At 43.4% G+C, this 17046-nt stretch overlaps 1 protein-coding gene across 1 annotated transcript in view; it reads right to left on the bottom strand.

Annotated features, from left to right (window-relative positions):
- Positions 1-7311: 7311 nt before the first annotated feature.
- Positions 7312-17046, bottom strand: part of cUnh8orf34 (chromosome Un C8orf34 homolog) — a gene marked incomplete at its 5' end in the record, with an annotated part of 71562 nt that continues 61827 nt past the window's right edge. Inside the window, 4 exons of the mRNA XM_080793461.1 lie at positions 7312-7948; positions 8809-8847; positions 11705-11801; positions 13375-13889. Coding sequence (XP_080649587.1) covers positions 7941-7948; positions 8809-8847; positions 11705-11801; positions 13375-13889 — 659 coding nt within the window. The 3' untranslated portion in view covers positions 7312-7940. The remainder of the gene's footprint in view (positions 7949-8808; positions 8848-11704; positions 11802-13374; positions 13890-17046) is intronic.

Below are 17046 nucleotides of genomic sequence, written 5' to 3'. Positions count from 1 at the left end.
AAGTGTCCAGACATAGAGAGGTGTCCGGCGTCTACAGGCATTATACACGTGTAGGCAGCTCCACTGTCTGCCATCAAGTTGACATCTCTGCCATCTATTTTCACCCACACTGTAGGGTCTTCATCAGACCTTGTAGTCACTGGTAGCTGTGCACACCTCTCCATTGGATCCTGATCGCATCCTCATAGTCCGTTAGATTGAGGCCCTCTGTGTGGATTCACAGGGCCCCTCGCATCCTGTACCTGCCATGCAGGAGTTTGTGTGGTAGACTGCTGTCGACCCATCCCTTGTGTCTGCTGCTGCTGGCCCTGAGACGGCCACGGCTGGTGCTGTTGTGGGGGGACCTCTTGTTGGTTCTGATTTTGCCATGGCTGGTTCTGTTGTGGGGGGACCTCTTGTTGGTTTTGATTTTGCCACGGCTGGTTCTGTTGTTGTTGGTCACCTGTCAGGACTGCAGTACAGTACCGCATCATGTGGTCCTTCCCGCCACACTTAAAACAGCCTGTGTAATTGGTCCCACGTGCACCACTAAAGCGCCTACCCTTCTGACCTCTTGGGGGTCCAAATTGGTTTGGCGGAGTCACGATTGTAGTGGCTGTGACGGATGCTTGTACGGCCTGCTGTGATTCCTTTAGCTGAGTTTTTGCCAGCAGCCGAATCACGTCCAAGTCGTTCTTCTTCTGTTCCTCTGCCTTCTTGCGGAACAGCCCAACCCAATGTACAACCTGGTCGACGTACATCTTGAGAGGCATCCTCTTCAGGCCTACAACCGTTTCCAAGTTTTCTCTGACCTTCTCAGGAAGTCCCAGTTCAATCTTCGAGCGGACCAGAGCCCGTTCTAGGTCGTTACGATCTGGATCCTTCCCTGTAATATCCATCCATCTTTGATTGACTCGTGATACATATTCACGGGCATTCTCAGAGTCACCCATCGGAGTCATCGCCACCGCGTCAGGATGGACCTCAGTTGGATACAAGTCTCTTAGTGCGTGCCATAATGCTCCTTTGTGACCCAGAAACATATCAGCGTCTCCGACTGTCGTGGTTGCAAAATGTCCGAGTCCGGCCCGATGCAGGATCTCATCCATGGCGTACATTCCCACCAAGGTTGCCCACAGTCTTTTAAGATCTCCCATGGCCAGTGGATTTCCTACTGTAAGAACCTCGAATTTCGATATCCAGGGGGATGCACCGTCTTGCAGGGGGGGCAACTGACGTACAATCTCAGACATGTCGAGGGTAGTCCATGGCTTGTATTCCAGATGTCGGCCCTTGACCAACAGAGGAACCTGCCTGTAGGTGAGGTCGAAGATAGGTGAGCCAGCGGACTCAAGGTGGCCCTGTGTGAGATCTGCAGCGGCCCTTATCCTTATTGTTTCCAGGAGTGTTCTATCTGGTTGCGGAGTCATGGCTTCTCCCCTGAGAGCGTCATAATTGCGCGTACGGTGTGCCACCGGAGTGGGAATGGTCGCCTGTTGAATGACCTCTTCATCCTCTCCCACTTGAGATCTCATCTGCCAATCCGCAGGGCCCCTGTATTCTTGTTGACGCGGCGCACCAGGGCCGGGGTCTTGTTGCTGCTGCGCATCAGATCGGTCTGGGGGTGCATGGACATCTTGTCGTGCACCGTCATCATGACTGTACTCCCGCGGCTGCTGCGCATCAGATCGGTCGGGGGGTGCACGGACATCTCGTCGTGCACCAGGGTCCGGTCCTATAAGCGTTCGGTAGCCCTCCTCCTCAACGTCTCGTCGAAGTGATGCCACACGCGCCCCCGGGCGCCCACCAGTCCTGTCCATGCAGCGTGTGCGGTCCATCCGCCTCAGCGTCTCGGAATTCCGATTGTATAGTCCTTCAAGGTTAAATTCTCGAGTTGTCAAGTCCTCCAGACGATCCTCATAGTATGCCGTCCCCTGATCAGTCCTTTGCTCCCTCCTGAGTGCCCTCGTCTCCGATATCTGCCCGCGGAGAATGTTGAGACTCTCCCCCAGAGAGTTCATTGTCATGACAACGTTTCTCCTTTCCTCTTCCTCCGACTGGTTGTTGCTCTCGTCACTGCCCACAACAGAAAGGTTGCTCACTGTCCGATCGGAGCTTGTCATCCGGCTGTCATGTACAGGGACACTGCTCCCCTCATCCCTTGGAGTTGCTGCCTGTCTCTCTGCTTGTGCCAGCATATCTCTGATGTGTGGGTGATATCCCCCAAAAGTCAAAGTTCTAGGTGCCGCCAACGGCATGTCTCTGCCGGCCTCCGTACTCCGGGAAGCGGGTACTCTCCTCCTTGGCTGGGGAACCGGTTGGCGAGGCCGGTAATCTGGGATCAGGGTGATCTTAGCGCTAGCTTTCCCACTCTCCAGCAGTCCGCCCTCAAGATCCATGAGATTATATCGGCCGTCTTGCTCCACAATAGGCATTTGGAGGGAAGGGTATATAGCTGGTGTTGGAATAGGCACCATGGGTTTGGCGAGAGCCTCCAGCTCTGGGACAGGGCTATCTGGGGCAACATAAGGTGGGGGAGGTGACAGTATCTCTGACAGGTGTGAGAATGGAGCCAGACAAATGTCCTTTACTTTGTCTAAGGTTAGACTAGGGGCTATGATGCTATCCTGACATGTTTCCTGCCTATTTCTAAGTGCTCTTGCCCGTCTTAGCCCCTCCTCCCGGAATAAAGTCAGAACTGCTTCCTCAGTCTTACGTTTGGCTGTCCTAATGATCATATCATTCCCCTTCTCTTTCCCCCCATGTTCATGCACGAAAACCTGTATAGTTTTAATAATTTCCTCATCAAAGGTACCCTGAACTGGCCAACGGCGTTCCAAATGAGGCCATCTCTGATGCCACTTTTTTGAAAGTTTCATTATATCTACATAAGCAGGATTGAGCAGTTGTACAATTTCCACCGGTGTTTGGTTAGATGAAGAAACAGCTTGTGCACCCGTCACTTCTGACATGATTGCTTTACTCAGTAACCACAAGATACAGTGTAAATAAAAAATGGGAGGCCTTTTTATGTGTCAGACTAATATCTTACCTAACCAGCACTTATAGCCAATTTACCTAACAATGTTGCGTGTTAATACTTCTTTTATAAATTTAATCCTCCACTGGGAGAACTTAAACTATAATCTCAAGGGTTCATACACAGAACTATAAGTTACCAGCCCTTCAAAGGACAACTTTCAGCAACCGTGAAAAATAGTAGTGCAGTGAAAAATGAACCCACAAGTATGTAGGCAAAACGTGTGTGTGTGCATTAAACTATGTGTCACTGTACTACAGTATGCATGTTATACAAGCGTATATCTAAATACACCTGTGAGGATGAATGAACTAATGACTATACGCTATAGCAGGTACAAACACAAGTCTAATGTGGAACTAGGGAGAACTCAGTTTCTAAAAGTTCACTACAAATTCAGCCTTTTAATCAATACGCGCAGGTCCCGCAACCTACGTCTTTACCAAGAGAGTATTTATCAAATCACAACCTATCTTATGTGAACCAAACAGCCCTATACTAAAATAGGAACCAAACGCACTATCCTAAGATTTATCAAATCATAGGGAAGCAAAAGTTAGATTAAACAACCTAAATTTTTGCAACCATAATGTGAAAAAAGGATTAAATGGACAAAACAATTAATGGTTAAAACATATCCCTAAATGTCTGCACTGAATGAAAAAATGTTAAAAATGGAAAAAATGTTACAGGGATAGAATCATTGTTATTGGGAAGAAAATAATGGATTAACGTTAAACAGGGAATATAAGGCGTGGTTAAACAGGGGAAAATATGGTTAAACAGAATCCATTAAACAAATTCAAACAGTCAGCATGTAATAACCAGAAAAGACAAATGGACATAAGACACACAAGGGAGGCAAGAGTCCACCACACCATGAATCAAAATGAATGTTGAAAGCATGTGATAGTCCGTTTAAATCAAAGATGCTCACTCATTTATTTATATTTGAATCAACAAAGTTGATTAAATGTTTATCAATACCTCACAAAGAATTAACTACTTAATTAAAGAATTTAACCGGAATACTATCACATCCTTAAAACACACACAAAGATCATTCACCCAAGGATTAAGTCAAGCAAGCACGCAGAAGAAAACAGAATTTTCTAACCAAAAGCTTAGCTAGAAGGAGGTGTAATACACCCAACCAACCGCTAAGGGGAGACAGATGCTAAATAAATTCCAAGACTTGCTTCACCCCTGCGGGCTCCCAGTCTGCGTCAAAGCGATGACGTCACAACCGGAATTTAAAACAAACCAAAATGGCCGACTATACCCGGAAGTGTAGTTATGTCAACAAATGGATAGCAACGCATGCGTATATATTAGCCTTGAGCCAAAAATACGGCTACGCACGACTATATATACACGAACGGAGCGAAACAGCTGCTGGCATAAATACACACCACGTACGCGGTCGTTTTAAAATAAACTAACGTATTGAAACAGTAATCAGTGATATTATTACTCTTATACACATATCTTTCCCACACCCAACGCAGATTTTGTGCGTCAGTGATATGCAATAAACCAACGTTAGATTCAAAACAATTACAGTCAAATCATCTGTCCCCAACACATTATAAGAAGAATGTTAGTTTAAAAATATATATTTTCTTTTCCGAACCTTGAGTTGCGCTACTCCGATAGCTCCGTTCAGGGTGAGCCACAGTGGGCATATGCAGCGCCTTCCTCCTCTTAAAACACAAACAACAAAAACATTTTGGCATGAAACCATATTTTTGACACCATTTACAAAACAGTATAGCAAAATACAGCAACCACCTCAAACTTACCTTACCTCGTCCATAGAACAAAAGAAGTGTTATCTACCGGTTCGACTCAGGATCTGTGTGCCGAGTTGCCCAACCAAAACAGCCCTCAACAATTTAAAAAAAAGATTTAACGTCCCATTTTAATCCGGTCCAGCCGGGGAAAAATAAAAAAGAGACCTGGTTGTACACCCAAGCCCTATAGTAGCTATATCCATTATTAAAATAATTTGAACCGGCCACTCCACACACAGACACGTCGACCCCGTATATACACAGTCCATCTCCGTCATTTGAGACGAACCATTATCACAACAGAGAAACCACTCCATCATACAAGCACATATGTGTCCCAAACATCAGGAAAAAATGCCAGCCCAAGGGGAACATAATGTTAGTCTAATCAAATGCTAACCGCCAAGATCAAGAATGCACAAAGTCATCAGACAGCGGGAATGGACTTGATTTCTGAATAACATCACAACCCCACATTGAGCACGCATCCACTCCTAATTCCTACTGTAGACACACACCCACAGGCCGCGTTTACTACTGCAGTGCAAACGCGAAAAAGGCCTCACATACCGCGGCGTCACAGCGATGGTTCCGGTCGGCCCGCGGTCCAGAATAAATAATTCCAAACTCCGACTGGACATAATTATTCTTAACCCATCCCTGCCGTCGGCCCAGATTAATCCGACTGACCCCGTGAAGATATTTTCCACAAAAAACAACTAAAATCACCGGCATAGTTGTTTCCCTTGAAACGGAATAACCCTCCCAAAAAACAACACTTGGAAATTGACTGCAATATGAGATTTATACACAACACACGTTCCGTAAAATGGGAACAAAGGAAATATTCATACAGCCAGGCCATATCTTCCAGCCACAAAAACAGCCAGGTATAAGACTTTATAATGAACCATCACTTTGACGACGAGTCACCATAAAGCCAGAAGTTGTACTTAATTGTCGTAAAAAATGCGTTTGTAAACCAAGGATTAGGACGAGGTATGAGTCTCGCCCGGTGATTTTACAGAAAATAAAAACAAGAATGATAAATTAAAATGAGCCATGTCTACTGAGTCAAACAAAGAGAATTTCTCTCCCCGGCCGGTATCCTTCTATGAGAGACACCCCACCATTGCACCGCGGCCTCCTGCATAATACACACGACGGCCCTGGGCCCTGCTTACCAGGCTTTTCAGACGACCAGCAAGAATTTAAAGAATAATATTTCAACTCACCCAAAATTCAAGCAGGCCGTCCACGAAGTCTAGGCGGCCGGGATTTCGGCATCAATTTATGATGTATATTTCTGGATGAAAACTCGGTGCCATGCGTCTCTCACAAAAGGTTCTCAGTCGGACGGAGTCATTCTCAATGCTTGTAGGTATCAAGTTTTATTCGATCAAAGTTTACTCTCAGTTTACAAAGACAGGGGAACAACGGCCCCTTTTGGAGTCACACAGCTAGTCCCTTCAAATCGACGTTTGCAGTGTGAGCACAAAGACACAGTAGAATTGTTACAGTTATATATGCATGACAAATGACGGCCCTTCTCATCCGAGAAGGTATGACATAAGAGGTGTCCTGACTTATTGACCAATCACAGAAGCCTAGGCGAGTCACACAAATAACTTTGCATGTCATATAACTTATATAGGAATGAAACACTTTATTACATGTTACCACATGAGGATAACTCTATAATGCTCTATATTCTAATATCCTTATAGTTCAATCTTAAACAAACTGAATATGAAACTAAATAATGAATAAGACAGAAGGTATTGTTAACAATATAATTGATTGAACACACAAAACACATCTAAGGTAATTCAAAGGGGATGGACTTTTCCTGACAGCTGAGCTGAGGGCTCACCCTCTCTTGTGAGATCAGCTGTCATACCCAGAAGGGCAGGATGTGGTCCTAATCGTGGACCCTGTTATTTCAGCTATAGTTGCAAAATCCTTGTAACCGTTTTACGCCTATTTATGACTATGTGAACTTTACCAGAATGAAGTTATTTAAGGCCTTAACCTAAGGCTCGACCAGCTGTCAAGATAGGCCCGTTTCCCGGGCACGCCGGTGAAAGCCATCCCAGGGGGTAGCCCCATCTTGACACCTTCAACCTAGGGAGATTTTATGACTAGGTGGCCCTTATTTTAAGACACCAGCTGCAACCATTTGTAAAATTATTCATCACTCACATGTTACCCAAATAGTTGAATACACAAAAGCTAAGGCACTGGTGTCGTACTTCTGGTTTACCGGAACGGGGTTCAACTCCCTGCAGTGCCCTGCTCAATGTGTTGTATTTACCGGAAAAATTGAGTGTTGCGGAGGATGAGAAACATTAGCAAATTGCGGAGTGTTGCGGAAAAGTGTTTTTTCCGCAATTTCCATTTCCGCAATTTCCATTTCCGCAATTTTCGCAATTTCTGCAATTTCCGCAATTTCCATTTCCGCAATTTCCTGGGTCCAGTTTCATTAAAAAACATGACATCAATATTTAAGTGCTTTTAATGCGGCATAAAAAGACAATATTTCCCATTGTGACTTACAAGCTCCTCTTTAAATCGTCAACATCAACAAAAAGGTCGTACCTAGGTAACATGTCTCAAGGTGACTGTTAAAAAACTGAACTTCTGAAAATATTAACCAAATCGTTTTAATTAATATCATAGAATTCCTTATATGACTTCCATAGTTATTACTTTCTATTTCAAGAACGCTACATCTGGACAGTGCATGTAAAGAAATTGCTTCTATACATTGGTGTGCTACCCTCACAAAGTGAATATGCGTTACTCTTAGGAAACTGGTTTGTCAACAACAAAATGCATCTTTTTTTTCTCGACTCCTCAAGGAGATCCAAATGCATGCTTAAAAGCAAACTAATAATATTTATTATTATTCCATGGTTAGCAGTGATACTATCACATTGGTGCGTACAGTTTTCGAGGGCTACATTGTCTAGGAAATATCAGCATCTGTGGAAAAAGTATACAATCTCTTTTTTATTTTATTTTTTAATTCCTGTGAGTTATAAAAATAATAGTCTCTGTACACATTATTCAAAATGTCCAGTGGTTTGCATAATTGTTTGATTGGATCAATGTCTCTGTCCTCACCATTATAGGCCTGTGAAAAATGAAACACAAAGACAAAAACATCAGTCTCCTAGAAACCAAAATCAGACGCTTTAAACCGCTAATAAGCATAATAACTGGGGCAATTACTATAAAACAGCCCTTTAATATTTGAACATGTCAAAGATAAACAGGAGGTGGAAAAGTAGGCCTGCTGCTAACCCGATGGATGTTCCAGGGGCCATATTTCATACAGGGAATTCTGGGTGATTTGAGTGACTTCATGCATCAGCTTTGGGTCTGGTTGCCATGGCAGTGCACTGGCCTCTCTGATAGCCAAGCGAACGCGTCCCTGCTCTCAGATGTGTCTCCAGCCTGGCACCCTCACACTGGGAGCTGTGGGCACCAGCAGAGCCACAAGAAGAACCGCAGACAACCTCGACCCAGACAGACTTTCTCCTTCTCCCAAAATGTTGATGCTGAGAGTTGACGCTGTCTGCTATGTGTAAACTCACAACCCAAAGTGACTTAATGGAACTGGGCAGGAGGGAGCCTCACTTGCCACAACATGGGCACTCTACACCAATCACATTTCAGAGCTGCTACATCTTCCATTTAGCCCGCGTATATAATTGGCTGACTTTAAATGAAGGCAGAGGCTTCTAAATCACTCATTGGTGGTTATTGGGGTAACATGTTATGGCTCTACCGATGAGGTCATTGACAGACAGACATGGAGGCTCTGTCAAGTTCAGACATGCGCTCAATAAAACACTTGTCTCAACGCCATTCCACACACACACACACACGCTAATGAGAAACATGCATGAGCTGTTGAATACTGGCGATCCAGATAATAGTCTATCTACTTCAATTTCAGGATAACATGCAGAAAGTTGCTCAGATTCTCACCTGAAAACACTGATCTCTTACTGGCATCTCGAACTCCACCTGTGAATGAATTAAGATAGAATGAGAACCGCATTATTCTACAAAACATGTAATAGTAGATAGTTGGATACGCATGTGAATGTCTGAATGATGAATGCAGTTTAAGCAAAATGACCACCTATCCTGTGATTGGCCTAACTTGTACATATTGTACAATATTCTTTTAGAAGGTTAAAATCTTTTTTCTTATTGTTCCCTTTTGGAAGTTGGAAGCTTTCCATTTCTCACAGTTCCTTACTTGGTGTCAATATCATGCATTTTCTTTAATGGAAACCACATTATCAGTGAATGCTGTACAAATCAAATTGGTTTCAACACAATGAATTAATGTTGAAAATCTCTGACACGTGCATAGCGTACTGTACTGTACTGTACCATTTTACATGTATGTATAATTTGTGAATAGACTGAGAGGTTTAGGCACAGACATGAACAACAGAGGGTTTGGGAGAAGGAAAAAAACGGAGACTTCTTTTCATCTCCATTGGGGTATGTGCGGTTACCCCATTGTGGAAGTCTCTAGAATAACAGGAAATAGCTATGGATTTTTTCGCTATTATTTAGCACTCACCATAGAGTTGGCGCCAGCACAGACACATGCACTGGCATGAAGCTTGGAAGAGGGTGTCACTGTACTAATGAAGCGAGCGCCATATCAAGCGGGTGAACAGACACATGCACACGCACGCATGCACATGCACACACACACAGTGCAAGCCAGCAATTCAATCATCAGCCTTAGCACCCTATGAGTTCTCTCTCACGCCAACAAGTGCTTTGTCACGTCTTGCGGCTACAGGGTTTCTCTTTCTGTATCTATCTCCCTCTTCCATCTCTCATATCCTCTCTGAATATATCATCACCAAGCCCTGCCCCCCTGCCCAGGGGCTATAACAAAAATATATTCACTCCTTTCGCCATTCTTTTAGCAATAAAATGCCCCACAGGGGAACGTGTCACATGCAGTTACATTTCCATTTGACAACCTGCATGCTTCAACCGCATGAACCCTAGCATCCTTTTCCTGAGCATGTCATACTAAGCATTCAGCTAAAAGTAGCCGATCTACAAGCTCACGATCTGTTACAGATCAGCTATACAAATAGAGATTTGTGTAGAGGGGGAAAAGTACAGAGCCCTGGGGGACCCCGGTCAACAAAGTACTTTATAGTGGTTACGTTTTCTTGTTTCACAAGGTCTATAAAAGTTGTAACTCTGATTCCCTCATGCACTTGAGTTTCTGTCTGAGTAGCGGCTCCAAGAACACAGGACAGTATTAATTGACATTTCTGACATAACATTAATATTTATTTCTTGAATTGAATTGCAGATCTATTTGCTCTCAAAGACACAGCAGGCTTTAGTGATTTTTTTTTAAATGGTGTCAAGTTAGTTTTCATTGAAGGCATCTATTCCAAAATGAAAACAAACGTTACAAGAAATGTGTCCATCCGCAGTGGCCCGGGGTCGATTCCCAGCTGCGCTACCTCTGGCTTGGCCGGGCGCTCTAACAAACATAATCGGCATTCGGCAGTGTTCACAGTTGGGAAGCGGGCAGCGAGCTTGTGTCCTTGTCACTGCATTGGTCTGGGGTGATCTTCTAGAGTCTAGAAGATCACCCCACACCCTAGAATCTAGACTAGAGTCAATCAGTTCAGCGGGAGATATACAGTACAGTATGGGCATGAACCTCCACAATGAAACTCCAGTGGCTGGTGACTCCATGTATACCAGGGGAGGCATATGGAAGTCTACAGAGTCAGTAGCAAAAGGGTACAGCATGGTATACTGTACATAGGGGGCTGGCTATGAAAAGTAGTATATCTACTACCCCAAATGACCCAATATTTCAGATTACGATAATAAATATAACATAGAGGACTGATTCAACAGATTCATATTTAAATTTAGTTTTCATTTTGTAGGCAATGTTTTTGCATAATGAGTTTTATATAGAAAATTAGAAATGAAACTTTCTGGTTTCTGGTTAGTTCATCGACACAGAAATCGTCACTTTCTGACAAACTCTTTGAGCGGTCCGAGAGACAGAATTCTTACGGTAAATGTTAAGAGAGCATTAATTTGATGGTCCTCAGCGTATTAAAATGTATTCTCATTTTCATCTTGGCAAGGAGTAGTATCAGCCCATATTAGCCAATGCATTTGTGTGATTTATGGGCTGGAACCTCAAAGGGAGGTCTGATCTAATGCTGTCATGTTCAAAGCCAAAGCAATGCACTGCATTGTGTCCCAGCCAGACCACTATAATGATAGGATTTATGACTTACAAGTAAGAGTCGTTCATGTCCATTGACTAGAGCTTAATGGAGACGAATCTCTTCAATGACGCCAGGAAATAAAAACGTAGTCAACCTCAACAGCATATTTCACCTCTGAATCTCACAAGATATCACCCAACTGTGGAATATGGAAAAGAAAATGTGTTGCCTTATAGCTATTGACTATTGACTAGTAACTACTGACAGAATTTTGTAGGGAATACTTACTTATTAAAAATCAATTTCTAATAGATGGATTGCCATTCGAATACATTAGTCACATCTGAGAAGTGACATTAATGAGATGAACTTTCACAATGCACAAAGGAAATGACTGTGGGTAAGCCTAAGGCATTAAGTAGGGCAATTTGTCAGACTTTGGAACTGTTCATTACCAGTGAATTTAAATGGCAAGCCAAAGTTTGGAAAAAGACAAGATTAATTGTGAACTTTTGTTCCCCAAAGAAAGAGAATGTGAATAGGACGTAATATACAAAGAAAATGACAGTCGACAGTTACAAAATGACCAAAAAGAGAAGGACCAAAGAGCGTAAGGGAGTGTTGTAGGGATCACTCACTCTTGTCTTGCTCAGGTGGTTCCAGGATATCACTCTCTGTGTCACTGGGGATGTGCCAAGGCTGCCTGATGGCCTGTAACTGCTGGTAGAACTCATCCTGAAAGGAGAGGAGAGGATATTGGAGAGAGACAAACAGAGAGGAAAAACTGGTGAGAAAAACATATAAAAGAACTAACTAACTTTAGATCCACACAAAATATTTGCCAACATTCATCAGGGCAAAATTAACTACTGATGAAGACATGAGTCATCGGTACATGTTTTCGTACCGGTATGCTACTTTAGTTTTTCTTGGTCAGCATCTAACTAACACAAGTGTGTCTTGTTTTTAAGAAGGAAATCCATCTTAATCAGACCATCTGTTTGCTTATCAATCTGTGCATGTCCTCCCAGAACATTTGAAATATGAATGAAAAACATCTGGAAATATGTCCAGCTGCAATATGCCATTTAGCAACTTATTATTTCTGGAATGTTCAAGCAGAAAATCGAAACTGAACTAATTTCAAAATGTCTTGGCGGTACAAACAGAGAAATCCTCTATATTAGTACTCCTGTTAAAACAGGCTCTAATGATATTTCAAGGAAAGCAGCGCTGACCCATGAAAAAAGACCATTCAGAAAGGCAAAATGCAGAAAATCCTCAGTGAATTCTAGAGACGTATACGAGCTGGAACACGTGGACATCAGGCCCATTAGTGCTACAGCTGTTTTTATTTTCATTTACACCAACTACACCTATAATCCTTGGGGGCCAAACCTTAATATATAAATTGTCCCATGCTCCCTACTACACTTTTTATGTGTTCTTGTACAGTATTTCAGGAAGGTGATGGATGTTCTTAATTCCCCAGGAAGCACAGTGTCTTAGAAAAAGTCAGGGAATTGGCAGAGGTTCCTGTACATCTAGCATGTTAAACAGGTCCAGAATCCTCTCTTAACCAGACCTCCTTCAGTGGGCTCAGCCCTTTCACACAGGGAACAGGTGGCCCCAATCAAATGTGAATCAGTGCTCTGGTGTTTTTGATAATCTCACTAGGCGTCAACCGACGTTAAGTGTCAAAAGAACACAGAGGGATTGCAAAATTCCTGCCCGCCATTAATAAAGCCCTCAAGAAAGCGTTTTGTATTTAACAGCGCTGCCGTGAAGCAGACCATGAAAAGGAACTTGAGAGAGAAATCCCATTGAAATTTCTCCTTTTAAGCCCGACACATTTTTCCACTGTGAAATGACATTCTACTAGTATTTTCCTTTAAACCCCACACAGCGTGTTTGTGCATGCGTGCACATGCAAGTGTGTCTCTGTGTGTGTGTGTGTGTGTGTGTGCGCGCACGCACATTTCTGTGTGTACACTCGCTTTCAATCTCTCTGTGTAAATGCTCTCATGTTCTACAGCCAACTTTAGTTGGGCACAGAGCCTATTTGACACTGATCGTAATACAGTATTTCACTGTCACCACAGTGACAGTGAAATACTGTATTACTATAAACTCGGGTTGATTCATGACCCAAGGTTTATGGCCATTATATGCTTATATGCCAGGTTTATAAAATGGTCTTTCACTTTGCATAGATAGCCATGACTGTATTCCAACATGAGAAAATCCCTTCAAAGAAGTAAAGATGAAATGACAACATCTGCATAATAATAATATTCACTGATTTTACCTCAGACAGGTATGCTCGTAGGCTGGCTCCAAGGCTGTCAGTGGTACTTAGCCCAGGAGGCGTGAGCAACGGTCGGGGGAGAGTGGGTTGGCATGTGGGCGTCACCGGGCGGCTCCGTGACCTCCTGAACGTTACATGTACCTCCTTACGACCTCCAGGGGTCACGGCTGAGCGTGACAGTAAGCTATTGGGGGTGAGCGGCCTGCTTGGCGTTCTGGGGGTCTGAGTTCTGCTGCTGGGGTTGCTGGGGGTCTGAGTCCTGCTGCTGGGAGATTGAGTCCGACCCATGACCAGGGAGGTGGGCTTGGGGCTGAGCAGTGGGAGGCCCACGCCCGTGGGCTTCGTGGAGAGGCCACTGGCGGGGGACAGCGGTCTGGACAGCTTGGTGGGAAGAGGCAGGTTGTTGGGCAGGGGTCTGTGGAGTAAAGGGGTGAGGAGGCTACTGTGGGGGTTGTTGGTGGTCCTGGTGGTCATCTTCCCTGCCTCTGCCAGCTTGGCCAAGTCCTTCTCCACCTCTGAGAGGATGAAAGCACAGTGGCACAAAGTCAGAGAGAAAAGAAAAGAAAAGAAAAGAGAGACCTGAATGAAAAGAGTAGGACACTGTAGTTTCTGTCCAGTCTGGCTTCACCAGATCTGATTAAGACTGGCACGATCAATTTTATTTTTATTTGTGAAGAGTGCGTGCCTCATTCACCTAATTTTCTGCATACAGTATGTGTCTATGTGAAGCAACACCTCCACTCACAAACCTTAGTAAACTGAGTATATATCAGCTATGATTTCCAAATTCTGTATAGGACTAATCCAAACTAGTAGTCCTATAATTTCATGTATACATGTTTGGGCTACCACCAGGCTATTCCTAAACCACCCTCTAGCTGAGAATGTAACGGCAGGCTAGATCGTTGTCGGAGATAGTGTGTATCTCACAAGAGCACTGGCTGCCCTGAACACCAGAGAGAGAGAGAGAGAGAGAGAGAGAGAGACGGTTTTGATTTAATCCTTTTCTGGTCAGTGATGGCAATATTTAGAGACACAGTAAATTGTGGTGAATCCTGCTTCCGCCATCAGGGAAGCTTTCAAGTTGACATTAAGCTTGTTAGGTTTTTCTTCTTCTTTTTTTGTCCCCTGTTCCTGAGAAAAACACATTTGTTTGCTTCATTGGTAGTCTTAAAAACATTTCTGTTTGTGAGAGGAGAAGATACCGCCAACTCGTCTGATCAGCATCTGGGTAAATCTTTCCACGTTTTTATCGTTTGGCGTTTTGGCAATTGGGATTCGACAACCCAGAGTGATACCTTCAGATGAGTCACCAACTTCATGTGACTATTCCTGGAAGTGTGTATGCGCAACATTAAATAAATACCACATAAAGGCATGGCAAACTATTTCACAAACCTTGACATGCTAGTTTATGAGCAAATCAAATTCTCCAAAACAAATCTTTTTTTCCCACACCAACAATCTGAAACACATGCCCCTCATCACACACCACTACCATTACGTATGCAAAGCAAGAGATGTCTGCAACACTACTCAAAAGGCAGATTCATTTGAGATATATCATATTTTACACTTCCTTTCAGATAGGTCAGTGTAGAGACACAAAATCAAGGGCAGAGATGTGAGACAAGACAGGGGTCAGATTCAAAGGAGCATAAGACCTGATTTATACTTATACCAAAATAGCAGATCTACAAGCTCACAACACATTGCACCATGGTTATGAACGGGTAGATCTTGTAATGTAGACCAAGTATAAATCAGGCCTAACTGGCTGAGCCACCAGGCACGCAGCCCTGCATGGGACATGATTTAGTTTGAAAACTATTCCAGATTGTTTTGCACAGCGTCCTTCCGGGACCTCGAGGCATTCAGTTCTGTGACATGCATAATGGGGTTGGCGTCCCTGTGCTTAATCAACCCTGATTGTTGGGAGGTCGGCCTTTACAGTACAGAGCCGTAACCTGGCCATGTGCACAATAACCTCCATGTGCACCGAATGACACTGTGCCTGTGTTGTTTTAACCCTAACCAATTTTACATGTGTTATTTCTCTAAATCAGCAGAGGAGGAAATAACGTTACTGTACAGGCAGAGGAACTGGGGCAAAGCATGGCCTTTCTTGGCCTGAATCACACTGACAGCTGGGAAATGATTAACTCTGTGGGGTGTGTGGTGGTGTATGCATGGCATACCATGACATCACTTTGAGTCAGGGCCGCAGTATACAGTATCGGCGGCGTCGGGCGGAAACCTTGCATCTCCATATTTAATATTTTTAGTTTTTTCATAACTTAAATGAATGCCCCTATATACTTTGGCGTATGACAGTGTCGTGCAAAAGTACAAAAGTAGCGAAGAGTTTTACAACTTTCGCCTATAATGGCATGGTAAAAATAGGGATGCCACGTTTAAAGTGGTTACGTCTGTCTGTGGGTTTTATGAGCACTACATTCAATCATTGCTGTATAGAGTGTTTGTTCAGCAACAGGGGTCTTTTATCCCTATCAGCTTCAATTTTATAGTGCTCCAGATCTTTTTTTTTGTCTGCTCATTCATTTGTGTCATCATCACCAATTTCACCTGTTCATCCTGTATCAGTGTGCGAGTGTGAGTTCACTATCCTGATTGGATAAAATTGGTATCCCGAGCTGGAAATGCATTTTCTGTTTAATAAAGGGCTCGAGAGACAGGGAGAGACAGGGAGATCTGTTACTGAACAAACACTATAGCAATGAGTATACTATATCGGATTATAGAGCTTTTAGGTTTTGTTTATTCAGGATTTCAGGGCATACATTGAACAATGACATACTTACATTTTACGTGAAACACCAACATAGGACATAAGACAATAGTTATTAGTATTTAACACTTATTTTCATGAAAAGATATCACCAGAATACAATGATGCCGCATGGCTGCATGGGGTAAATTGGTCAACCATCTTACCCCCCCAAAATAAAAATAAAAATAAGAAGAAGGAATTCAGGGTGAGAAAAATGTTCTACGTATGGATGAGTGGAGTAAATAAATACTATACACGTCCTGGTTGATAGCGGATGTGTGTATAAATTGAGGTTTCTCTTCCATGAAGGCCCTTAACCACCCACGCCTGTCAAACCGTGACCGTCACCATTGCTGTTTTAGTCTGCAGTAAACAGGATATGCTGATTAATAACCTGCTTCCCCCATACAGTGGATATTTTAATCTAGACTTATTTACAGATGGAAACGGATAAGCACGGCATTCTTCGTTTGAAAATCATTGGCCTTGCTGTAAATGACCAGGGAGCTGCTGAAAGTCATGATGTTAGTGTAAACCAGGAACTCCCGCTTATTTCCTTGTGTCAACCAGCGGCGTATCACAACCAGCTGCATAGAGACGTTCCAGGGCAGTTGACAGTGTTTAACCCATTTTGGGCGGGAACCCCTTTTGGTGTTTTAACTAAGCATTATGTTATACTTTAGCTATTGAAAAATAGCAGATCTACAAGCTCATAGCGCGCCACCAAGTGGCACGCTACGAGCTTATAGGTCTGGTATTTTAGAAAAATCGTAAAAATGTGGCACAAATCTTTGAATATATATTCTTTATGTTGTTCCAGGGACCCCCCGGTCCCCCCAGAAGCAAATATTTTAGTTAAAAACGTTCGCTCTGAAAGAATA

Source organism: Protomyctophum bolini (genome assembly GCF_963924005.1).
Source record: "Protomyctophum bolini genome assembly, chromosome: 21".
Taxonomy (NCBI): domain Eukaryota; kingdom Metazoa; phylum Chordata; class Actinopteri; order Myctophiformes; family Myctophidae; genus Protomyctophum; species Protomyctophum bolini.
This window is presented reverse-complemented; position numbering and strand designations above follow the sequence as displayed.